The following is a 25,593-nucleotide window of genomic DNA, read 5'->3' as shown; positions in this document are numbered from 1 at the left end:
GTGGGTATGTCATATCAATACATTTAATCGTGATGCTCAATTATTTGACGGGAGCTTCTTTTTTCCCCCCCTATTTATATCGGATAAATGTTTGATAAATGTCTATCACTGGCAGCGTGTGGGAAGCTCGTCTTGGCTTTTTCAGTTTCTGTGCTCCTCTCACACACACACACACACACACACACCCGAGCCGGTCACACATGTATGCAGTGAAACGTCACGACACCCGGAGATTACGCACAATAAGCTCTGTAAGCTCCAAAAATACAAACAAAAATACAAACATGTGCGTAATCGACACGAGGCGCTGGGGGCGCATGGGGCGGCGCCACGATCGCGATTCTGGGTTCTATAATTATATGATAGTATTAATTGTCTGTGTTGTATTAAATATACGTTTGAATCCTCCTCAATGAAACTTGCCTCAACTTACCTCCAGTACTTACCTCACAGGGTGGAAGTCCTGCCATGTCACAAAGCGTAGACATGACCGTATGTATATGCATGTGACGAGCTTGAGCTTGGCGCGAAACCAGGAGCGCCTCTCCGCGGCTCCATCGCGACGGAAATTCCTGGGCTTTTACCGTGAAAGGTATGCATCGGAAGTGCCTCTCCACGGCTCCGCCGCGAGTGGAATGCACGCGCTTTTATTGTCAAAGGTGTGGAGCGGAAGTGCCCCTTCGCGTCTCCATCGTCAGTGAACTCGCCGTTCCTTTGTGGCATCGTCGTTGTCGTCCCTGTCAAGCGCGGTCCGATGCCGGTAGGAGTCGGTCATGTCTTAGCCCGAAACCCCCGATAAAAAAAAAAATAACACGAATGCGTGGAGGAGGCGGACGGCAGACGTTACGGTTGGTACTGACCGCCTCGCATTTGATCAAAGCAGCGGTATCCTCAGGCCAGATGTCCAGCTTCTTGACAGATGTTGCTAGCTTGTTAGCTTAGCTTGCTGTGTTTTACTTGCCAACATAACAGGTACACGTCGGCTGGGCGTTTTGGTTCATGAGATTGGTAAACTTGGCTTTTAAGGCTACAGCCCAGAGGATATATTGTTAGAACTATATAATTCAATATTTAAATGTATTTGTTGTGTCGTATATTAACATTGCACAGTACTGTAAATACCACCCAGGGAAAAATAACAGATTTTCCCACCTTTCCCTTGTTGTATTCAGTCCTTAATGAACGTGACTGTACCAACTGATGATCCATAATTCATAATTTTCATTTTATCCCGTGTTAGGAGAAGTGAATGGACAATGCTGGTGTTGACTGACGTGTAGCAACGAAACAGCAAAATGAAGAGGAGGCTCCTGCGTGGTTTACTGTCTGAGGTTTCCGTCCGAGTCGTGCTTTTGGTTGTGTTTCTGTGAGTTTCCTATCTAAACCACGTACTTCCTTATTCAACGGAGAGGCCTGTCTTCTTAACAAAGGGCGTGTGTGTGTGTGTGTGTGTGTGTCTGTGTCTGTGTCTGTGTTGTTTACTACCCCCAGTATAACAGAGCAGCTTCCTCCTTTCTTCCGTCAAATCCAGGCAGAGGAGATATGGTTGTACAAGTTCCACCATGTGGAACGGGACCATGTACCAACCTCTCTCATGTTTGTGAGTATTTGAATATTCCTAGATTTAATAGTGTTATTTTAGCTTGTGTTCTGTGTGTTGGATTCCCTTTAGTCTTGCAGTATCTTAACCTCTATCTTTTTGAGCACGCTTAACCGAAGAGCTGCTCTCAAATTGTTTCTTATCAATTAATTTTAATTAATTACCACAAAATTGCCTTTACATTCACTCATCAAGTTCCGGTTTGTAATTTTTCTTCTCTGCATTAGAGTGTGGCATGCTTCACTCCGTTGATAGTGGTCTTCCTCTTCACCATCCTGAGGAAGACAGACAGAGGTGATTTGAAGGAGGCCATGTTGGGTAAGGGATGAACAAAGGTTTAAAGAAGTTTCTTCATTGCATTGAGAGATGTTAAATCACGCCACAGTTTATTGGTATTTAAAGGGTTTGTCATAATCAAGCCAGAAATTCAGGGAATCTCGAAACTCCCTAATATTAAAAGGATAAAGCAGATACTTCTTGTCCTCTTCTCCAGCTGTGACTTTGACTTTGGTGCTGAATGGAGTTTTTACCAATGCCATCAAACTAGTCGTTGGCAGGTAGGCTTTTTTTTTTTTGGTGTATGTGTCAACAATATGACTGGATGTGTATCGCATTAAGAAAGATGGGAGTATTCTACATGTGTTTGCTGTCCCTTTAGGCCTCGGCCAGACTTCTTCTATCGCTGCTTCCCCGATGGGCAGATGAACCTGGAGATGCACTGCAGCGGTGACCAGGACACCGTCATTGAAGGCAGGAAGAGCTTCCCCAGCGGACATTCGTCCTGTAAGAACGGTTCCTTTACTGTTTACCAGTGTTCTTTAACATATGGAAGGGAGCCAATGTAGCCAGGACATGCAATCATGGAGATTTCTTCAGTGTATTTTGACTCCAGGGCTTCCATTCTTCAAAGAAACAGAAGGGGGGGGGGGGACTAGTGGTATTTTTTTAAGTGCAGTTGTGTCTTTTGTACTTCATTTTTTATGCAATAAAAACCTTTATCTGACCTTCTTCCTCTCTCCAGTTGCCTTTGCAGGGTTGGGTTTTACGGCGCTGTATGTCGGTGGCAAGCTGCGGTGTTTCAGCGCAGGCGGTCAGGGCCGGGCATGGCGGCTCTGTGCCTTCCTCACCCCGCTCCTCATCGCCGCCCTCATTGCTCTCTCCAGGACATGCGACTACAAACACCACTGGCAAGGTGAGATACAAAACAACGTGATCGGGCTGTGAACAGATTCTCCATCATATAGTTTAAACATGAATAGAAGCCGTGGACGTAAAGGGTCAATGTAGCTGAAATGGTTTTGGTAACTTTCTACATTTACTTTTACCGAGTGATCAAAAACGCAGATTTATGTTTGATTCTAGATGAGAAGGGGCTATCAATAGCTGCTAGATCATTTTTTCCAAGTGTAAAATAGTTTTGTCCTCAAAAGATATGTACATTTTAGGGCTGGAACATATTGACAAAGTAGTAGCAGGGCTCTAGACTAACTATTTACACTAGTAGCACTGGTGCTACCACTGAGCACCACTGAAATCGACATGCAACGCAACACATTCATATTTTTTCCAACTGAGCTTTATTACTGATAAATGCTTTGGTAATAAATAGACAATTTACATAAATAACATTGTACTGTTTTATTTTAAAGGAAAAAAGTCACAAAGTGAAGTAGTGCTTAAACAGAACAAATCATTAAGTTAAATAGTATTTTTTTAAACAGACACCAAATAATAAATTAACAAATGTAAACATGTTGTCAGTACATTACTGTCATTAACAACCATGACGAGAGCCTCAGCTCTGTCTCTCACACACACACACACACACACACACACACACACACACACACACACACACACACACACACACACACACACACACACACACACACACACACACAAACATATTATGGTGCTGACAAAGATGGCTCGATATTCGAATGCTACTCGTATTTTCAAACAAAATGATGTTTGCGTATTAAAAAATTTACTTTTGAAAAAATATGCAGTGTTTTAAGATAAATTTTTTTAGGAGTATTATTTTTATAAAAGTGTCGCGCGCATACGTCCCCATACATCTTCTTTGTGAATGAGCTTTGTCACTCCGCGCTATAAAAGGGACTGTTTTAAGCTCATTAAAAAAGAAAATTGTTTAAAAAAACAAACAAACAGACGCAGTGTTACTATTAATAAGGCAGGTTTTTTGGGGGTGGGGGTTACATTTTTTTGGCACCGCTTTCTAAAATCTCACAACAAAGGATAAAGAGCGGAGGAGCAAAATCAAAGGACCAACTTGTGTAAAACCCCATTGCTGGCGCACACATCTCTGCCAGGCGCATCGTCGGTGCCGTTGTAGAGGGAGACGGGTGCGCAAATTTCGCCCCGATTGCTCCCTCTCCGCGCCCCTCCCACCCTCCTAGTTTTTCACATTATATATGATGATGATTTAAAAAAAAACTGCAATATTTGCAAGTCACGCTGGTGCTCCTAGTTTTAGTAGCACTGCCTCTAAAAATTGGCGCAAAATGCAACTAAATGGTTGCAGTCTGGAGCCCTGAGTAGCATAATACTTTTGATGACCATAAGGGGTGGGAATCACCAGTGATCTCTCGATGCTATCGCAACACTCATGTCCCAATATGACAATATCTTGATTCTTTATGTTTTACAATACACCAAGTATTGCGATACGATACTGTGATGTATTGCAATATATTATTAATTTCTTACTCACCTGAGTGCAGTAAAAAGTTTAAAACGCATCTTTTACCCTAAGTTTTTGTCTTCTTGAAAACGCTGATGTAACGACGTAAACTTGCGCATTCATCAGTGCGGTCAGTACATAGACGTCATATCCGATGCGTGTTGTTTTTACATCCAGGTATCGAAATAAAACCAACCTTTTTTTTTTTTTCCTGATGGTAGAACATGTGTATTGATACATCAACAAACAAACAGTGGGTAGCTGGTAATGAATATGATACTCGCTATACTCGCTCCATTTGTTGTCGTCACCGTAGTTTTTGTTCGGGACTTCCTGGTGCCGATTCCACCCCCCCTCACGCCTAACGAGTAACTCTATGGAAAATTTGAGGATATGTTGGGATGACTATTTGTGATTATATAAATGTGACCCACCGCAGATTTGGTTCTTTTGGTGGCGTTTGACTTTTTTGAGTGATAGAATCACTGCCCCTATCTGATATTAGAACCAAGCAGATAGAGGCAGTGATTCTATCAGTCTATGAATGCCAGAAAGTTGTCTTATAAAGACGACATTTAACTTTATCATGAAATTATGATAATAAAATGTGTGTGTGTGTGTGTGTGTGTGTGTGTCTGTGTGTGTCTGTGTGTGTGTGTGTGTGTGTGTGTGTGTGTGTGTGTGTGTCCTAGTACATTCATGTGACAATTGATTTTTCAAGGATTAGGAATCAGATCTTTGCAATGTTTGGAGTGTCATTTTTCGTAGGCACAATCACCTGAACGTGTCTTTTCTGTGCCCTTTTTTATTTTAAGATGTCCTGGTGGGTTCCTTACTGGGTCTGGCATTTGCCTGGCTGTGCTACAGACAGCACTACCCTCCACTGCAGGACCCCGACAGCCACCGGCCTCTGTGTCACAGAGAGACTGTACCCGCCGCACAGGAACGCAAGCTGGCCAACTCCAACTATTTGCTGCCCTTGTAGAACGTCCACAGCCGTTTCGGAAATTTGTAACGTATTAGTAATTTCAAATGTGCCCCCATCTGCCCCGATGTTGGTCCTACAGCCTATGTACAGTGTATATAGAAACCACCAACCAGCTTAACTTAGCTCCGATAGTTCACTGCCGAAACGGTTCTGGTTATATATCAACTAATCATAAAAGGTAACCAAAAAACAGGGTTTTGACTCTCTACAAGCAACTACTTTGGTTGCCTTCTCGTACTGAACTTGTGGTTTAACGAGAGAACATTACATCCTCGGCTTCTGCGGTTTGCTCGTTCTCCTCCATTTGAAACACCTTAATTCTCTCCGTCTTCCTGAAGCATGTACATCCACTCGACTCATTCCATGTTTTATGTTACGTCCAGTGCACTTCCGATCACAATTCCCGATTAAGTTGTATTTATAACTGTTTGGTACAATAAAACTGGAACGTTGTTTAATGTAACAAATGAATGTAACTGTAACATACTAATGAGATACACGTGCTTCTATATCAAACATCTCACGGCATTGATCTGTTTGCGTGACTACAAACGAGATGTCTCTCCTAACTTAATCAGGTCAAGGTGGTCAGCAGTTAAATCAGAAAAAAAAAAAAAAAGATTAAAAAAATAAAAATAAAAAAAATAAAAATAGATAAGAGCGGGTCGAAGGGAAAAAGCCGATGTAGAAACGAAGCTTCTGCAATTCTGTATGGCGGGGTCTAGGATCCGGCCCCCGCAGGTAACTGGTGCTAGCCTCCCAGTGCTTCTGCTGGTCAGGCTTCCTTTGCTGTTGACAATTCTAACGCTCGTCGTTTCTTCTGGGTGTTTGCTAACTCTTCTGTACTGGTTAAAAAAAAACAAAAAAAACAATGAGCACCAGGGTCTGGTTTAGTCACACTATGCGTTTAAACCGCTCGTAGGGTTTTATTTTCTTTGTTTTTGTTTCTTTTGTTCCCCTTTGGCTGAAAGGCTGGTTTCGCACCAAATTAAAGAAAACTATTATTGTCCTGCTTTGTTTGAAGCCAGCCATGGTTTGGATGTGTCAGCACACCTTCCTCTTGCTTGGACGTGATCCCGAGACAATATTTTGGACCAAAACTAATTTGTGCCTTTGTTTTGTACATTACTTTGTGGTTCACTGTTTATCGCCACATTTCATAATAGTGTGCATGTTCTTTACACTTAACATTCTGTTATAAAAACACCTTGAGTGATCCAAACCCGTGGTTTTAAATGTTTGCCATAGGCACAATTCCAGAAGATGTTAATATATGACACGTTGCCTTTTTAAATTTTATCATTATTATTATTATTATTTGCAATTTAAGGGGAGAGTATTTGGTGGCTACATGTACTTGTTCTTTTTCTGAATGATGAATTGTGTAATATTAACAGGGATGTAGGTCATGATCATCTAGTTGTGAATATGAAATCTGTTACTTTTTACAGACATTTCAGAACAATTATTTTCTTTGTATTTGCTTTAGTCAAGTCAAGTCACACTTGATTTATAATGCGCATTTCATACCAGGGCAACACAATGCGCTTTATACATCTTATTAAGATGACGTGAGAGTCTATTATTCCTTTATTAATTTATGAGGCATGTGGTAGTTTACTTAAATTCCAGATATTCATGTTGTCCTTACATGTGATTTTATAAAGGGAACACCATTTCTCAGTTGTTGGTCTTTTTTTCCCCCCCATGAGATATCTTATTGGTTAGATATTGAAGATAATATCGCTTTGCCACACAACTTCATCCGATTATCCCTTTATTGCCATTCGCAGAGGCTCAACACCATTGGTCTTCTCAACAATACTTTGTGTGATTTGGTTCGGGACATGGAGGTTGCGATGAATCCGCTCGTAAATCCGGGCCAAAAGGGGGTTGTAGTAAAGAGTAGTGGCATGCACACCATCTCTCAGGTCCGGCCTTGGCTTGTAAGGACAGTGGGGGCTGACCCCGTTCACGCAGTACTCACATTGTATTTGACAGTGACGCTTGGTCAGGAGTCCTGTCGGCGGCCAAACGGTCCTCATAATAAACTGCACCAATCCCAGCGCTGTGTCGTTTGTCCCCGCCCCTCCGCCCCCCCGTCCGCTTCGCGCGATTGGTCCATTTCGGACGCGTCACTTCACCGGAAGTGACGCGTCGAATGGGCGCGATATTTCCAACAAGGAACTTTGCGGCGGCGCGAGGCTGTTACGCCGCGAAAGTTCTCGCGGAACGTATTTAATGTCGTTCGTGTGTTTGTTTTCAATTCGGTGAAGAAAGCCAATTTTCTTTTAATGCGCTGAGGCGCCAAAGGGGGGGCTCTACCATGTTTGTCGCGGACATTAGAAAGGAGTTCTACGAAGTCGTCGCCAACCAGGTGAGTGTTTGTTTTTGGCAGTGCTACCGCTAGCGGCGGCTAACACAGACATGGCCCGAACGTCGAGGCATGGCTGCACGTTTCGGATTCAACCCTTTTCCCTCCGCGACTGTGACCCCTGACGCGGGCTCTTTCGTGCGGGCTCTCCCGTCTTTCAGAGGGTTGCCATCCTGGTTGCTCCGGACGTCGATGCCCTCTGCGCTTGTAAGATATTGCAGGTTAGAACACGTATTATTCAACTTGACCTCCATACGGTCTGTTTTCTCCTAATAGTCAAGCCTTATTATCCTGTATAATGTCTTTCGTACAGTAATAATTGCAATAATAATAATATACAATATAAATACATAAGAATATGGACTTAATTTCTTGTAGTAATCATCAATGGAGTCATATAACATAATGTTTGTTTGTTTTTTTTCACTCTTTGCCAGGCTTTGTTCCACTGTGACCAGGTCCAGTACACACTGGTACCAGTGACAGGTTGGCAGGACCTGGGCACTGCCTTTCTGGAGCACAAAGAACAGGTAATGGCACGTTACGTTGTCAAAAGCGCCACTGTCAAAGGACTGAAAACTGCATTAGTGTAGTAACAATAATCTCCAATCGGCGGAGCTTAATTGGTTTTGTGTGCGCTTTCTTTTAGTTTCGTTATTTTGTTCTGGTGAACTGTGGGGCCAATGTCGACCTATTGGAGATGTTGCAGCCGGACGACGACTCTGTCTTCTTCATCTGTGACACCCATCGACCCGTGGACGTGGTCAATGTCTACAATGACACCCAGGTGAGGAGGGGGACGGGGAGGGTAAAGTTGGGATTTACAAAATTTCATGATGAGCACCGAGGGAAAGTGAAATTCAGTCGCTCTAGTTGTTATCGGTTTATTACAATGTTTTCAGTGTCAGTTAAACCCTCGACTATTTTGTCAATTGCTTCACTTTAATGGCTAAATATCCCATCTGAAGTGGATTCCATTGTATGCTTTCCTTTTTGGGTTGTGAATTGAGTCCTTTGATTGAGAGGCCAAAAAAAAAAGCCGGTAAGAACTTGGCTCTGGGGAAAACTGTCCATCCTCCTGCAGGTGAAGCTGCTCATCAAACAGGACGATGACCTGGGTGTCCCTTCCTACGACGATATATTTCGGGACGAAGAAGACGATGAGCAGGAGGGAGGTGGTGACTCTGGAAACGAGAGTGATGGAGGCTCAGAGCCTTCTGGGAAAAGGCGGAGGTTCGATGAGGTACACATTATGCAGGATACTGTGACAAATCGACAGAAACACAATTCTGCTTATCTGAAACCGTCAACAAAACCCCTTAGTTTTCGATGCAGATTTGACAGAACTTATACATGCAGGGTACAGAAAAGTTACAGTAAATTATTACAGTGTTATCGTATGTTCATGTGTTGGTTTGTTTTTTCTTACAGATAAATGCGGTTCTACTGTGATTAGCCCAGACTTAATGTGTTTTTGTCAATGTAACTTTGTAGGGAGCTGTGGAGCGGCGAATCGAAAGACAGCGTGCAAAGAGGGAATGGGAGGCAAGGAGGTGAAGTATTCCAATCTCAAAACATGTCGCGCGGCATCGCTTGGTCTTTCAGAATCTTGGCTGATCCGACACCCACTTTTCTCTCCTAACAGACATGAAATACTGTTTGATTATGAGCAGTATGAATACCACGGCACTTCTGTGAGTGTATAAATCGTCTTCCGATCTTTTAACATTTTGAATCACTCGTCAGTTACAGATAGAATTGACGTGGTTTCTCTGTCGCTTTTTCCTTTTTCAGGCTGCGATGGTGTTTTTTGAGCTGGCCTGGGTCCTGACTAAAGACACCAAAGATATGCTCTGGTAAACCGGTATCTTTTTTAAATTTTTTTTATTGTTATTATTATTTCTTTGACTTGGGAATCTGGTTAATGTCTGCTGAAGACAAAGGTGAGACTGTGTTGTCTTGGTGCTTTGTTGCTCAGATCATCTTATTTTTTCAGGTGGGCTGTAATTGGACTGACAGACCAGTGGGTGCATGATAAAATCACACAGTAAGAAATTCACATTTTGTTACTTATTACCAGGATATCTGGAGAAAAATGTAAATTTGTCTTAATGGTTAAAAAAAAAAAAGTATTTAATTTTACTCTGACACCCTTCATCAGGAAGATGTATGCGTGTTTGGCAGTTTATTTGTTACAAAATGCATAACCATTTAAATTTGACACAAAGACCCAACTCTATCATCTTTGTTCTTGTTTTTAGCATGAAGTATGTCACAGACATCGCGACCATGCAGCGTCATGTCTCGCGCCACAACCACAGAAATGAGGACGAGGACAACTCCCTCTCCATCGACTGCATGAGAATCTCCTTCGAATACGAGTATCCTTTATCCATCTGACATGTCCCCGAACTGGGTGACCTGACAACCGACCGTGTCGATAACTGCAGAAATCAACGGTGGACGCGACTGCGCGGTGCAATTTTTGGACGCGGCATGTATCTGTGTGGTACCTTTCACCCCGTATAAATACTTTGTCCAAATCTTTCTATTCTCCTCAACACTCTGCCCCAGCCTCCGTCTTTCCCTCTACCAGCACTGGTCTCTGTACGAAAGCATCTGTAACTCCTGCTACACCTCCTGCAACTTCAAACTCTGGTCTCTGAACGGCCAAAAGAAGCTCCAGGAGTTTCTGGCTGACATGGGGTGCGTTGATGTGAACGAGCGTCTCACGCCCAGCGGTGGCTGAGCAAGCTAACGGCAGGTTTATTTCAAAGGCATAAAGTGTTGTTGTTGTTTTTTTGTTTGTTTTTTTTTTCCCCTCACTCTGGGTTTTGTCCTCTCAGTCTACCCCTGAAGCAGGTGCGTCAGAAGTTCAACTCCATGGACATGTCGATCAAAGAGAACCTGCGAGAGGTGATAGAGGAGTCCTCGAGCAAATACGGGTAGGAGGCTCGAACGACGTCTTTCCTAAAGTGTGTCGGTCCTTGACCGCGTCGCTGACCCTTCGTAACGCCCTTTAGGATGAAGGACATCCGCATCCAGACGTTCGGCGTTCACTTCGGCTTCAAGAACCACTTCCTGGCCGGTGACGTTGTGCACGCGGCCGCCGCCTTGCTCGAGAGCGCGGAGAAAGACGACGGCGGCGGCAGCGGTGGCAACTTCGTCAACGCCCTGGACTGTCTCTCCAGGTGCGTTTCCAGTCCGTTGTCGTTCGCCGACTGAAAAGCCGCCGATGCCGCTGCCCCCGGCGAACCTTCGCCAAGTTTTACAACGCGGGTTTACTGGAGATTTTGTTTGCGCCGCGTCTCTAAGGAGCCACCTGGAGCGCCTGCACTCGGGCATCGACCTGGCCAAGAGGAAGTTGATGGCCATCCAGCAGACCGTGGCCAGCTGCATCTGCACCAACCTCATTCTGTCCCAGGGGCCGTTCCTCTACTGCTACCTGATGGAGGTACGAGTGTCTCCAGCGGCCGCACAGTCGCAGTGCGGTGTCCTTCCACTTAATGATCCCGTCTCTCTGCTATTGTTTCATAAAGGGGACGCCGGATGTGAAGCTTTTTTCCAAACCGGTCGCCTTGACACTGCTGTGCAAGTACCTTCTCAAGGCTTTCGTCTGTTCTGTGAGTGACACATTCACACCGACTATAGTGGGGGGGGGTGGATGTAGCGTCTCTGACGTTACCTATTGGTTTCTGAAGAGAATTTGAAGCCTTGTGTCATCTTAGTGGGGTCGAGATTTTTCGGAGCTTTATTTCCGAGTTAATTCCCTCACTGGTCTTGAGTGTACTGAAAACCCCGTTCGCCGGTAGTTATTTGTCGTGACGTGCTTTCGTCGTGTGTATCGTACTGCGTTCTCAGGGGTGAGCTAACTCTCCCTTTGACCTATTTTTTGCGCCCTGCGGGACAGACGAGGAACAAGCGCTGCAAGCTGCTCCCGCTGGTCATGGCCGCTCCCATGGATGTGGAGAAAGGCACCGTCATTGTTGTGGGAATCCCACCAGACGCTCACACGTCGGACAAGAAGAAGTAAGATGACGGAATAAGACGTTATATTTATCATACATTACATACACAACACGTTAAAGGTTAGGATGTGTTTGCACACTGACATTCAGATTCCGTTCCACAAGTTGGTGCTACAATGATTGAGTTCTATAACATTGTGCAGCCAACCCCGATGCTGCTTATACCCCCGTCCCTTTTCATGCATGCGTATGAAACGGATGTCATTTGCACGTTGTAAATGCACGTTTCTTGTCTCCTGTAGCTTCTTCGGGCGGGCCTTTGAGAAGGCGGCAGAGAGCACCAGCTCCAGAACACTCCACGACCACTTTGATACTTCAAGTAAGTCACGTGTACTTTTTACTGTCGCACGTGCATTTCATTTGCTTCCACATAGTGGTGTATCAATATTAGAAGGGGCTGTGTGTGTGGCCTCTGTTATTTTTCATCATTCATTGCTTTGTTTTAACAAAATCAGACGGACTGGGACTGAGTTGCGTGCATATTTTTTATTTATTTTATTATTTCTTTATTTTGCAACAATTTTATCTTTTAGTATAGCATACTGTGTAAAGACTGTTTGACTATATAGTGAGCTTCCCGTTTTTGAATAGGAGATTTCATGTTTAAGACTTAAAAGTTTGCCCTAATATCTTTATTACATAACTAGTTATCGCAGCATTCATCGACAGTATCTGCGTCCCCGGTGTCTGCTTGCATTGCACTATTTTGGCCACAAGGTGGTGGCCATGATGTTCTGTTCCTCGTTAACTTTAGAGGCGATCAGAATCTTGACTGTCAGCGTTTAGTTAATTTTAGTTGTCGAATTATATTGGTGTTTGTTTACAGTAAGATGAGTTAATATCTGTTGACACGACTCATCCATACAAGTATGTTTTACCCATAACTTGTTTTGTTTCATTTCTGTGTCACAGTCATTGAACTGAAGATGGAAGATAGAACCAAGTTTCTGGATGCACTTATCACACTTTTGTCATGAGCATTCGGAACGAGGGACGAGAATATAAATTTGAAATATTAACTTCAGGCTCTACTAAGCAATGGCAAGTACAAGGCAGTGTCTTTTTTTTGTTTTGTTTTGTTATGGTGCTGGAGGCTTGGATGACTTTGGTCTGTATAATTCCTCTGTACCTCAGTTCAAAAGCGAGTTTTACCACAAAAATATTTAATGTTGGAGTAGAAATACTTTTATCATATTTTTGTGTGTATATTGTACAGTATTTCCTTTAAATGTAGTCTTCATAATTACGTTTTTATTTTAAGCTGTTAACCCTCTGTATATAGTGCCAAGTTTTAATGGATTTCTCTGTGTGAATGCTGATGTGTTTTTGTTTTATATGTTTAATAAACCCTATTTTAATCACCAATAGGGTCAATGTCCTGGGTTATGAATCTCTGGCACTATTTAAGACAGGGGTCAGGAACCTATGGCTCTTTCGATGACGGTATATGGCACGCAGATAATTGAGGTAAAAATGTTTTATCACAATTAACAAGTAATTAATAATTTTTGTGTCATTTTAAAGTAAAATTCAAAAAATATAAATGTGGCGGACAAAGGAGCGTAGTCAAGCACCGGCTGCGTACCACAGAAAGACTCCAGGGCGCCTTTTTCTCGGCACTCTGCCCCTCCCGGGTCTCTGCTCAGGCACCACTTGTGGGCGTGGGCTGCTTACGAGCCTGTGCGCCGATCCCCTCCGAAGATACACAAACATTATGAAAACTCCCTGCCTCGAGTCGGAGCAATCAGCTAAACACAAGTGAACGGAAATGGGGGGGGGGGGAACTTCAATATGTATGTGACAAATAATCTCTTGAACTCGAACCTGAAGGCCAGCTGATTCTAAAAACTTGGAACGAGCTTCCCGTCACATACCACACAATGCAGCGTGTGAGTATCACCGTATTGACCATGTTTGGCTCTACATATGCATGTGAGCAGTCTTTCTCGCATCTGAGAAACATTAAGAGCAACCGACACTCACGTTGAACTGATTGAAGCCTCATCACCTGCATGAAGCTTAACCTCACTACGTATGAACCAGACCACAAGGCCATCAGCAAAACCATGCAGCACCAGAAGTCGCATTAATGGTAAAAAGTATTTCATTTATTATTGGTTAGCTACAGTATAACAATATTATTAAGAAGAATAAAGAGAATTGTATTATATAAAGCCCTTTTTTAAGTACTTAGATGTGTTATATGTTAATGTATGCCTTACTTGAAAAATGCATGCATTAAGTTGCATTCAATTTTATTAAATATTATATAACTCACAAGGAAATACATTTGGAAATATTTGGCTTTTATGGCTCTCCCAGCCAAACAGGTTCCCAACCCCTGATTTAAGGGCTGAGCTGAATGATCACATCCACAGAGGGTGAAATCAGCTGTGGTGCATTTCTTAAAAATGTCTTAAAGACATGAACTAGTCACTTTCTGTGCCATAATATGAAGAGGAGAAAGGCAACATGTCTCGACCATCAGATAAAGGGAACTTCAACAGATGATCTGTCTCAACAAAACTGTCTCATCAGCAGGACCCATGCAGATGCGTCGCAACATTTCAACGGCTCGTCAGTTTCGCCACTCCAAGAAAACTGTACAACTATCTTGTACAAGATTAAATACTTTAACATAATGTATATGTCTCTTATTTCCTCTAACGATTAGTCTGTCCACAAAGTTTATAACAATTTAACTTTTACACTGTTGGGGACCTGTAGGATGACAAGAGCACAGCTTTTTTGTTATACAGAACCACCACCAACCCCCCTCTTTGGAGAACTATCTTACCATGTTTGGGTTCATCAACAACTCATCACCACTCCAAGAGGGGGGGGGGGGGGGGGGGGGGGGATCGCCACGGGTGAGACAATTAAACATAGAACCAAACAACATGTACACGGAAAAAAAAAAATTGGACGACATGTATCGAAAAAACAGTTATTCAGGTCCAGGAACTGGAACAGCAATTCAGCACGTGGCCTCTTCCTGTCATAGTTGTGTGTGTGTGTGTGTGTGTGTGTGTGTGTGTGTGTGTGTGTCCCCCAATTGGTTCTGGTGTATAAGGTTGGTATTATGTCTTGGCACCTGCAAGCAGCGAAAAGGGCCCCAAAGCCCCCCAAGCTCTGCAGCCGCATAGACACTCCACGGCTGCAGGAAAGCCCCGAGAACCCCGTCCTGCAGCCACAGAAGACACCGTGGCCCCCAGAGAAGCTGGAAGCCCACAGAGCAACCCCACGGCCGGCCCCGAGGAGCAAAACCCAGTCCCGGGGAGCACGAGGAGACCCCGCACACCTGAGGCGCACACATACAACCAACCCCCAAGTGCAGGCACAAGACGCAGGTGCAGAACCTGGGCACGCTGCAGAGAAGCCGCGCAGGAGCAAAGGCTGACAGCCTCCCTCTGCACCCCAGCCCATACTCACAACAGCGAGGGGCCCCGGAAGGCACCCGGCAACGCTCTCCACATCCCCGCCAGGTCACAGCACACCAGAGACCACCAGTCGCAAGCCAGTGGCAGTGGGCCCAGTCAGCCAGTCAACCACGCCCCGGCACCAACCCACCAGCAACCGGCCACCCTGGAAAACCCCAGCGTCAATGTGTCCTGTTGGCAATTCCGGTTAAAATTGCGGAGCGTGGGGGTGCGAGTCCTACAAGCAAGTCGAACCCGAATCACATGCACCCCTCCTGCCCCGCAGACCCTGTTCTGGTGGACTGTTGTTCGAAGTAGGATTTGTGTGGGAGTCTATGTGTTCTGGGCTAATATGAGTGGAAACCCTCAGGCTTCTGATGTAGGGCAAAGGTGAGCACCGTGACCATGGCCCACATACAGTAAGGGAATGCTTGCCAGGACTTCCTGGTGCTGATGTGATCCTGGTCAGTGGAGTACAACTGGAAGGGCGGGATCCTGTGCCTTCTCTGCACTAATTAAGGGCCTTATCGCTCTTCAATCAGGTTTAGGTCTTGTGCAAAGTCTTTTTTTTTTTTTTGTTTTTTTTTTCTCTCTCTCTCTTTAGAAAAGGCGAGAATCTTTCTGCAGTCGTCATCCCCCCCCCCCCTTCTCTTCATAATCCAAATTTTACTGACCGGCAAATTTTAATTTGACGCCCGTTCAATCATGCTCGTTACAAACATCCCATGCTGTGAGATCCACACGAAGGTACATCCAAGATAAATTGCAGGGCCTAAACTAAATAAACACCGTGGAAGATTCTGAGAAATGTGCAGACCCGAGTTTATAAGATGTTGCCAAAGGCTTTTCCCTTATCACCTGCCCTGATAGTACTGTAATGAAATCGGATCTGGCCCCTGATCTATTGGCGCCCCAAACCTGCTGCTACCGATCTCCATTGGTTTTCTCAGCTCTCCGGTCTGCTTCCTCTCCGTCGCTTCACCTTCCATCCACCTGTCCCGCACATGGGGCTCTCCTCCACCCATCAATCACTCCGCTCTCCACCCCTTCCTCCATGCGAAGTGGGGCCACTGCCCTTTCTGCTACTCTGCCTCAGAGGAATGTGGCAAGCGCCGGGCCCTAAATGTACACACACACGCACACACATACACGCACACACGTTTTTGCACACATGCAACACACACTCGCACATAGAGGTGTGTACACGCAGGCAATTATCCACAAAGCCAGGAGCATATGGGCGGTGTGTAGGAGTACAGACTGCGTTTTGAGGTCTCTCTCCAACCCAGTCATGCTGCATTCACCCCCGACGGGTAAGCAGCTTTGTGGTGCCTTTGGTGGGGTGGGGGGTGGTGATGGAGGCGGCGGTGTGCCGGGGGGGGGGGTCACGTCCAAAGTTAGAACATGTATAATATCGCACAAGGTGAGTGGTCGTAACAGCTCAGTTTCTCAAATTCTTGGTCGGGTGATTTCTCTCTCTCCAAACAGGTGTTGAAAGTATAAGCCGCAAAACTCTCCCACTTCTAGTTTTCTGCTAGTGCATACCAGGGCCACCCCGCTCTCCCGGAATAGCCCCGATTGCGAAAGTCCTGCACAACCGCGGGGACGTTGTGTCGTAATACGCAGAGACACAATCCCACAAGTTTAATATGTGGTGTGTGTGTCCGTCCACCCGCCATCGCTTCATCCCGACCTCGGGTCACACCATAATCGTTTTGCCCTCACTTGTGTTGTTGCCATCATGAATCATGAGGTTTAAAAAAAAATGAAAAAATAAATAAAAGTAGACGTTTTGGGATGTCGTCTGTCGATGTAACTATACAGGAAAAGCAACGCTGTATGATACGTTTAAACTCTTGTCGTTCTGTGGACCGGCGAGAGCACATGAAGCGGGAGACTGCGCCCCGGTGGGGGCAGTGATTTGTGTCCCTTTCTGAGGTTTTTTACGGCCGTGTCTGCCGCCGGTCCGACGTGTCGGTAAAACCGTCGTCGCCGCTCTCCTTGAAAAGCCATTTTGGTTGTTTTCATCCCTCGTGTGTCTCCATGTGTCCAACAATCACAGATTCCAGATGGGATTAGCGATACTGAACAGCCAGAGACAAAGAGCCACAGCTGACTCCTGCCCCCCCCGCCCTTTCACCGGTCCTGCTGTGAGTGGGAAGCATGTGCGTGCGTGTGTGCGCGCACACATACACACACACACACACACACACACACACTCTTTTTTTGAAATGCTAAACAAGGAAATAGTTTAGAATTCATAGATTAGTTCATTAAAAGACACCTTCACTACACCCATGCAAAAAACAACTTTCATCCTCAATAGTCGGGAAAGTCAGATATTTCAGCTATATAACTTTGATCACCCTTTATGTTACTACAGTACAGCACTGGTGAGGTGTGACTCTGAATAAGATAAGAAAGTACATTATGGATTCCGGTTGGTGAAATTCCGCCATTGAAGCAGCTCAGTGAACATGAAGTACAGAGTTAGAGAATATACACTCAATATATACATTACAAAACAAAAATAATAATTAATAAACAGCTCAGCAAGTAAAATAAAAAAGTAGTAATAATAACAAACTGCTAAACCGCTGAAGAATATACTATGCAGTTAGTGTCAATGAAATGTAAAAGAATACTATTTAAATTATCAATGTCTACCACTGAGTTTTCCAGTCATTCAAACTGTTGTCATCTTGTGTGCAAAGCTCTTTTTTTCGTGTTTGACTTAAACGCATCATTCGCCAGGAAGAACAACCCGCCGATCAATGTCATCGGCAGTAGAAAGACTCTCATTGCAAATCAAAAATTCCTACGTCGCCGGCATTCGCTCCAGGATCCCGCGGATCGCCCCTTAATGATCCGTGACCCCCCGTGACCCTTCACCTCCGCGACCTCTTACCATCGGGGGTGTCACTCTCGGAGCCCGTCTTTGTTTCACCCTGCTCCCTTGCGAGAGGGAACATGTGAAGTTTGATATCAATTCTAGTAAATTCTGAGTAGTAGTAGAGTCGTGAAAGTCTCTACGTGACTTGATTTAGACTTTTAGACAAATTTTCTTTTTTTTTTTTTTACTTTTTCAACTTTAACTCTTCAAAATAATGACACCAGCAGAATCCAAAGAATCGGGAATGGGATAAGCAATCTGGTAACATTTTCCCATGGTTTGATCCATGTAACTATCTCTCTCGGCCAATTTGTTCATGACACACGGTCTGTACTTGCAATTAAAATGCAATTGGAAGTTTCTTTATTGTTTCAACTTTCAGAAGTAAATGCTTGCAAAGCTGATGAAACACATACACACACACACACATCAGAGCCTCCTCCTGTGGTAGGGAGTGATGATGAGGTTGTCTTTCTTTGATTCTCGGTGGGCGGCGGCTCAGTCATGCAGCACCGTATTGACTGGACGATATGCACGACAACCTTCATTCACTGCGGCCATTTCCAGGGAGACGAACCCAAAAGTCGCAGAGTCGGCTGAAGAAAACGTGACCGTTCTCATGGCGACAGGTGGTTTCAGATCAAAATGCTGCTCAATATTTATGGAGCGATTGCGGTTCAGAGGTTAATGTACGACCGGCTTATGAGAGAGAGAGAGAGAGAGAGAGAGCGAGCGAGAGAGAGAGAGAGAGCGCGAGAGAGAGAGAGATCCCAGACCAATATACAGTAAGTGAGACATCTTTTATCAGTCTGGAATGGAAACTGAAAGGGGGGCAAGTTGGATCAAAACAGGATGTGTCTTGTTTTTTTGGGGGGGGGTTTTTTGTCCTTTGGATTTTTTTTTCTCTGATGAATATTTGTCATCAAAGTAGCACACACACATGTAAGCCCGGGGTAAAAAACAAAGGTCCCTGTGTGTGTGTTCCTTTAATGGACTTTTCATTCAGGCACTGATTGCCACATCCTACATTAATGTGTGTTTCTGCACCTGTTTTCCTTTTTTTTTTCTCTTTTTTTACAAAGTTACAGGAGTCGATTGTCCTAGTGATTGCATTCGTCACCGGCTCGACCCAAAGTGACAACAGGAAAAATGTCCCGTGTCTGAAGCAGGATTATTTTTTGTTTTCTTAGCCTCACTGCTCACCATGGTAAATCAGAAATGTCTCCATGTCAGGGCTCACAGATTTCCTATTCATTATCAGCAGTGGGCCGTCAATCAGGGCTTTTGCGCGCGCACGCGCGCGCGCGTGTCCACCCCCATCTTCAGTAATAAACAGCGGCATGATCATATTCCGTCAGAGAAGTATGAAAGATTGGGAGACTCCTCTAATTTCCACATCCCCCCTCTCATATTTTCCCGGATAAACTCTTCCCCAGACACGCCATGAATCACTCCGTGTTAGGAAAACACTTCAGCGAGAACCCTAAATCTGTGTCGTATTGATGGTAATTTAACGGTTCGTTGCCGTGTCAAAAATCAGCTCATGCAGTCTACGGACCGGGGTTTTGGACTCGCACTTGATTGTCTGGCAGCTCCGACTGAACCACATTTTAGCTGTTCTGTGTGTTAATCTATTCATCTATGAATGTGTGTGTGTGTGTGTGTGTGTGTGTCCATTTGTTCCTGAGTGGGTGTGGGCATGTGCGTGTGCGTGTGCATGGGCGTGTGCGTGTGCGGGTGTGGGTGTGGGCGTGAGCGTGGGCGTGAGTGTGTGTACATCCACCAAAGCTTCATCACATAAAACTCCTTCCTCCAGCCACTCCCCCAAATAATGTATTATTTATTCGCTTTTAAGCTTCTTGTTCCGGAAGACGACAGGAAGCCTGCTTGTGCCACGAGGTTGTGATCAAGCTGTGAGTCACGCCACCGGCTTCTGGACGTTAAGATTTTAGGACTCGGCAAAAGGGGGACTCGGCATCCACCCGGCCTTAGCTTGCACATTGTTGTGGAGACAAATGACACACGGGGTCTTTAGCTCAGTAAACAAAGGCACCTTGCTCCTCCCCGCTTAGCGATCGACTCACACTTGGCTCTCGCACCTCTGAGTAATCCTCATCCACCCGGGGAGGAATGTGGATTGGACCTGCGGTGTCTTCAAGCGACGCCGCACATCGAAATCGAAAGGAGGAACGAGGATCGAAATCCCCGATTCTCAAATATATATATATATACATTTCCCTCCCCACCTCTGTTTTTTTTTTTTGAAGAAGAAGAAGAATCCGCTTTGGAACGGCCAACGGAGCGTCAAAATTGAATAAAAAGCGGACCCCCGCCTCGGTGCCCGCGGTTCCGGACGTTTGGCCGGCGGACCCTCGTGATCCCGACGTACGTACGTGTGTCGAGGGTCCGCTGCTCCGTCATGTCGCGTGTGGTCGGCCGAGCAAAGTCACTTCCGACATGGCTGACCTGAGACCAGAACGGGTTCAAAGGTCAGCCACACGACAACCCCACCCCCGCCCCCGTCGGGTCGTGTGGAGGCTCAGATTCGGGTTCAGCGTGCACGGTGACCAAATCCTGACCTTAACCGCCCCGAGACGGGTCAAGTTTACGGCCCCAAACGCTCGGGCCTCGGAGGTCTTCTGTTTTTCAACGGGAGAATGTTGATCGTATACGAGGATAAAAAAAACTTTTATCGACCAACTTCACTATCAAACCACAGAAAGGGAAAACTGAAACAAGTGTTTCCGCCGCCACGGCCCTTTCCCCTGCAGTCACTGCTAAGTCCCAGGCCGTTTAAAAATCTTTTCTTCATCTGCTTCACTACTCTGTGTGTGTGTGTGTGTGTGTGTGTGTGTGTGTGTGTGTGTGTGTGTGTGTGTGTGTGTGTGTGTGTGTGGGGGTGGGGGTGTGTGTGCGTGTGCGTGTGCTTGTGCCTGTGCGTGCGCGCGAGTGTCCATGTTTGCCGGTATGTCTGCCGGCTGGGCTTTTCATTAGACTCATCCATACCACAACATTATAGGGCCCCGTCGCCAGGCAACTGCAGGTTCGGACCGGTTTCCATGGTGACGTTGCATTGAGTGACGTTGCTGGCACTGCCTCTCCATTCTTTGGAGTGAGAACCCTTTTAAAGGTGCACCCCCAAACCCACACACACCCCCTACACACACCCCCTACACACACACACACACACACACACACACACACACACACACGCACACACACACACACTCTTAACCCCCTGCACACAGTCATCTAAAAGCCCACAGCGCTTCGTCACCCTCTGTGTGGTGACTAGAGTGGAACTAACAATCTCACAAAAACAGCCGTCTCAGAAAGGCCAGACATGGCTGTCCAAATACCATAAAGACCTCAGAGCCTGAAAATTGTGCACTTAGACGTTAGACTTACGTGTCTGAGCTCCCAATCCTATCATCCGGGGAAAATAAAAATACAGGTTATTAATAACTCGGGGGGATTGTGGTGTTTTTCGGACGCGGATGTGTAGAAAAAGTTCTACTGTCGGAATGGTCAAAGCCAACTTTTTTTTTTGTGCGTAATTTAAGCATAGCAGCACCTGACTGTATGCACACTGTCCACATGGTCATATTTTGAACTTTTTAAAGAGAGCATATGACCCACTAAGACTCTTAGGAGGCCGGAGAAGTATGAACAGCCTTTAGCAAATCCAATATAGCTTTAAACAGGGGGGGGGTCACTCACTGTCTGAAACAATGGGTTTGAAACAATGAGTATGTGTTTATATTATAGGTATGTAATCCAACGTGGGAAATATAATGGGCTTTTATAATAATGAATAACTTAAATTTAAAAAAACACGTGATTTCATTAAAATCAATACATTGATTTGCATGAATTGGTTAAAAGGGAGACACTTTTCATCACTTCACTTTTTGTCATTCAATAGGATGACTTGCGGTTCCAGAAAAGTCTCCACATATACTACAGGACTAATTTGAAGGCCTTTCAGCGAGTCTGAAAGGGGGTGGGGGTTGTGCGGGGTATTGTGAGCTGAACAGCGGAGCCCCACACTCTCTGAATGGGCATTGTCATGTGGATTTCTATGGCCAACCAAAATACTTTCTCCCTCCGTGGGGGTTTGTGGATCCACGGTGGGAACGGCATGCGGGCAGGGCGCACCGCCACCGCTCACCGTCCCACTCCTGCTCCCACCACGCCGCCATGACCCCCGCACCCCGGGCTCTGTTTGAAGGGCGTTATCGATTATATTCATTCTGAGGCTGTGTGTGTGTGTGTGTGTGTGTGTGTGTGTGTGTGTGTGTGTGTGTGTGTGTGTGTGTGTGTGTGTGTGTAAGTTTAATCTCGGGTAAAATAAAAAATTTAAAATAAAAATCTCACCTTCAAATACACGAATAACGAATCATTACATCAACCATCCACAAAACATCAAAAAGTTTATTCCAACAATTTATCAGCGAGTTACTTCCGGCACAGTGATAAAAAAAAAGAAGAAGATGCAAAGGTTTTACAGGTGGTCAAACACGGCCGACACGCTTCTTGTTTTTTTTTTGTTTTTGTTTTTTTTTTCTCAAATGATCTATAAAGCATATAGATCCCAAGCTGTATGAAAACCGACGCAGAAAACAATCCCCGGTGTTCCTTCAACAGATCCACTTGAATCCACAGACCGACGTGGGATCTGTGAACGGTCGAGAGCGCAACCATTCGCAGTACGATTAGTGCAGAAACCGCACATTAAGACACAACAACAACAACAACAACAGGTGATAATATTCGATAAAATGAATTATTAAAAAAAAAAAAAGGGGACGAAGATACAACGGCAAACAATTGAAAACGCTAATTATTTTCGTCGCTTATAAAAAAAAAAAAAAAAAAAAAAAAAAGAGAGATCTCAGAAGCAGGTACCGACAGATACTCCTTTTGTCACGATGATATAGTCTCATGATGATGATTTAAAAAAAAAAACAACAACAAAAAAAAAAAAAAAAGTATTTGTCTGGAGAGGAAAATACGTGTGAAATCCCGGTCCGAGGGCCAGAGGTGCTTCTACGATTGAAGTTCGGGTTTAATAAAACTGTAGGTGCAAAAAAATACGTTCATCGAAAAGGTCCATCGCGGGGCGCGGGGCGCGGGTCCCGCATAAGAGAGACTGGGAGGTGGGGGGGGGGGGGGGGGCTACGGCTACACGTAGTTTCTCTTGTCGTAGTCCCCGTTCTGCGTGGCCGCTCGCTTGGTCGGCGCGTATTTCACCGAATATCCAGAGTTCCCGCCGGAGGGACACGAGCAGCAGAGGAGCGCGCCGCCGATCAGCAGCAGCGCCGTGGCCGCCCAGCCGATGTAGAGCGCCGCCCCGATCTCCCTCTTCTTGGACGCGGGCACCTGCGGGTTGTAGAAGTCCGAGATGATGCTGTTGGCCAGCCAGCACAGCGGCACCAGCACGAACAGGCCGCTGAGGATGTAGATCACGCCGCCGGCGTTCACCACCCGCGCCTTGACGTGCTCGGCGTGGATGCAGTTGGTGCACTGCGCGCCGGCGATCACCACCATCAGCCCCAGCACGCCCATCACCGACGAGATGATGGTGAGCGCCCGCGCCGCCTGCAGGTCGTGGCTGAGCGAGAGGACCGAGTCGTGCACCTTGCACTGCATCTGGCCCGTGCTCTGCACCACGCACGACATCCACAGGCCGTCCCAGATGGTCTGCGCCACCACGATGTTGGCCTCGATGAACGCCGTCACCTTCCACATGGGCAGCCCGCACGCAACCATCACCAGCAGCGACCCGACGACGCACAGCGCCAGCCCCATGATTTCCAGACCGGCCGACACCATTTTTTCTTTTTCCGATTTTTCTTTTTTTCAATCTATGGCTTGTCCCAACGTTTGTTTGTTTCTTTTTTTATGTTCTCGTTTCTTTTTCTGATGCCGTTACTCCTCTTGAAGCCCGTGCTTTCCGTTGGCCGCGGTGTGAATGAGCGTCAAATTGTCGCCCGCGACATGGATGGGAATATGAGAGAGACAGAGAGAGAGAGAGAGAGACAGAGAGAGAGAGAGAGAGAGGGGAGACAGCGGCCGCCGGTCACGGTCCTCTTTGTAACCCTGTAAAAACAACTGGAATCGCGGAGTAACTGGACCAACAATATCAGTGCAGCGTGGGGGGCGGGGGCGGGGGCGGGGGCGGGGGGGGGGGCGTGAGGGGGTTCGGAGCTGGAGGAGAAACTTTCCTCCAATCAGACGGGGCCGCATCTCCCGCGCGCCAATGGCGACGCGCGGAAGTTGCGCCGGGGCATAAAGCGCTCCCCGGTGCTTTGTGTGCGGGAGCGGTTACGCGTTACGCGGTTCCGCGGAAGGAGAGGGACGCCCCGCGCGCACCGGGCGAGCAACGCGAGCGGACGCGTGTTGCGCGCGCATTTCCGCGAGCGGCGGAAAAGGAAAATGGAATTGTTCGTGCGTCGCCGAGGTGGGATGATGTGCAAGGCTCCGAGAAAAAAAGTGTGATATAAACTATATAAACAATTTACATGATAGACAACATGGTTTACAATAGTAAGAACAATAGCTATAACAATCACATGGTGAAATTACATATGCATTATTATTATTATTATTATTATTATTATTATTATTAGTAGTAGTAGTAGTAGTAGTAGTATTATTAGTATTATTAGTATTGTCGTTGTACATTTCCTCAAGTGCTTTTGGGGTGGCTGCAGGACGTTGACATAGCAGCATCAATCTCCCCTGATAGATGAAAAAACAAAGTGGTACCTCGACTTACGACTGTAATTCGTTCTACAAGAGCGGTCGTATGTCGAAACAGTCGTATGTCGAAGCATTGTTTCCCACATACACCACGCTCACTTTTTTCTATGATTTACTTAGTTTCAATGGGAGTCATTGCCTTTTTCTTTTTCCCATCATCTCCTTCTCAGGACTCCTCATGAAGGGTGAAAATAAACAAAATACACAGCACAAACACAGTCAATATGAAAAAATATCGATAAGCCACGAACAACGTGCACACACGAGGTAGGTCGCCTGCTGACTGGCTGCTGACTGACTGGCTGCTGACTGGCTGCTGACTGACTGGCTGCTGACTGACTGATGACTGGTCGCCAACGCGCCAACTGCAAATTTCCACGGTCGTATCTTGGAGCATTCAGTCGCAAGTCGATACAAATTTTCGCGACTATCGCTACTTGTATCTTGGCTTAGTCGTAAGTAGATGCAGTCGTAAGTCGAGGTACCAACGACTTACAAAGTTATGTTCTTGGACACATTTTACCACAAATGTCCCGTCATTAAAGCAATAAGAGAAACTATCATAATTACAACAATATAAAAACAACAACAACCACGTCAATTTACTGTAGCCGCAGCTTCTATTTAAATCACTGAGGTAAAATAAAATATAAAAGTAATGTTAAAATACTTACGTTCTCCTCCAACCACGGCTGCAGTGGCTTCCCAGGCCCTTTCTCGTCGTGCAGTGTCTCAGCGACTCAGCGAACTTAGTTCATATGGCTCTTTTCGTTTTTCCACCTCAATAATAAATCTCTTAACGTCCATATCTGCAGTTCCACT

The 25,593-nt window shown here is 45.6% G+C and overlaps 3 protein-coding genes across 5 annotated transcripts; 2 read left to right on the top strand and 1 right to left on the bottom strand.

Moving 5' to 3' along the window:
* Positions 1 to 572: 572 nt before the first annotated feature.
* Positions 573 to 6,953, top strand: plpp5 (phospholipid phosphatase 5). 3 transcript variants are annotated; one of them, XM_080004590.1, is made up of 8 exons: positions 573 to 592; positions 1,241 to 1,366; positions 1,492 to 1,600; positions 1,828 to 1,918; positions 2,094 to 2,157; positions 2,259 to 2,383; positions 2,622 to 2,792; positions 5,120 to 6,953. In XM_080004590.1, exons 2-8 carry the CDS (start codon positions 1,296 to 1,298, stop codon positions 5,287 to 5,289), a joined length of 801 nt encoding a protein of 266 aa, XP_079860716.1. In that variant the 5' UTR covers positions 573 to 592; positions 1,241 to 1,295; the 3' UTR covers positions 5,290 to 6,953. The 3 variants fall into 3 exon arrangements, with proteins under 3 accessions (XP_079860716.1, XP_079860717.1, XP_079860715.1); XM_080004591.1 differs by lacking the exon at positions 573 to 592 and adding an exon at positions 622 to 848 and having other exon boundaries at positions 1,828 to 1,894; XM_080004589.1 differs by lacking the exon at positions 573 to 592 and adding an exon at positions 622 to 848.
* A 569-nt stretch (positions 6,954 to 7,522) lies between these two features.
* Positions 7,523 to 13,037, top strand: cdc45 (CDC45 cell division cycle 45 homolog). Its single transcript, XM_080003564.1, has 18 exons — positions 7,523 to 7,669; positions 7,828 to 7,887; positions 8,104 to 8,196; positions 8,316 to 8,453; positions 8,751 to 8,909; positions 9,161 to 9,219; positions 9,312 to 9,360; positions 9,461 to 9,522; positions 9,663 to 9,713; positions 9,928 to 10,047; positions 10,241 to 10,372; positions 10,513 to 10,611; positions 10,690 to 10,857; positions 10,982 to 11,120; positions 11,206 to 11,289; positions 11,577 to 11,695; positions 11,937 to 12,013; positions 12,607 to 13,037. Exons 1-18 carry the CDS (start codon positions 7,619 to 7,621, stop codon positions 12,669 to 12,671), a joined length of 1,725 nt encoding a protein of 574 aa, XP_079859690.1. The 5' UTR covers positions 7,523 to 7,618; the 3' UTR covers positions 12,672 to 13,037.
* Positions 13,038 to 22,463: 9,426 nt separating this feature from the next.
* cldn5a (claudin 5a) lies at positions 22,464 to 24,093 on the bottom strand. The gene has a single exon (XM_080004064.1). The coding sequence runs from the start codon at positions 23,839 to 23,841 to the stop codon at positions 23,191 to 23,193; it is 651 nt and encodes a 216-aa protein (XP_079860190.1). The 5' UTR covers positions 23,842 to 24,093; the 3' UTR covers positions 22,464 to 23,190.
* Positions 24,094 to 25,593: the final 1,500 nt, after the last annotated feature.

Source organism: Zeus faber (genome assembly GCF_960531495.2).
Source record: "Zeus faber genome assembly, chromosome: 7".
Taxonomy (NCBI): Eukaryota; Metazoa; Chordata; class Actinopteri; order Zeiformes; family Zeidae; genus Zeus; species Zeus faber.
This window is presented reverse-complemented; position numbering and strand designations above follow the sequence as displayed.

Excerpts from the sequence above, each read along its gene's own strand:
- cldn5a (XM_080004064.1), bottom strand. The coding sequence starts at position 23,841 with ATGGTGTCGGCCGGTCTGGAAATCATGGGGCTGGCGCTGTGCGTCGTC.
- plpp5 (XM_080004590.1), top strand. The coding sequence starts at position 1,296 with ATGAAGAGGAGGCTCCTGCGTGGTTTACTGTCTGAGGTTTCCGTCCGA. Across the intron at positions 1,919-2,093 it reads TTTGAAGGAGGCCATGTTGG|CTGTGACTTTGACTTTGGTG; the intron begins GTAAGGGATGAA and ends CCTCTTCTCCAG. Across the intron at positions 2,793-5,119 it reads CTACAAACACCACTGGCAAG|ATGTCCTGGTGGGTTCCTTA; the intron begins GTGAGATACAAA and ends TTTTATTTTAAG.
- cdc45 (XM_080003564.1), top strand. The coding sequence starts at position 7,619 with ATGTTTGTCGCGGACATTAGAAAGGAGTTCTACGAAGTCGTCGCCAAC. Across the intron at positions 8,197-8,315 it reads TTCTGGAGCACAAAGAACAG|TTTCGTTATTTTGTTCTGGT; the intron begins GTAATGGCACGT and ends GCTTTCTTTTAG. Across the intron at positions 9,714-9,927 it reads GTGCATGATAAAATCACACA|CATGAAGTATGTCACAGACA; the intron begins GTAAGAAATTCA and ends TCTTGTTTTTAG.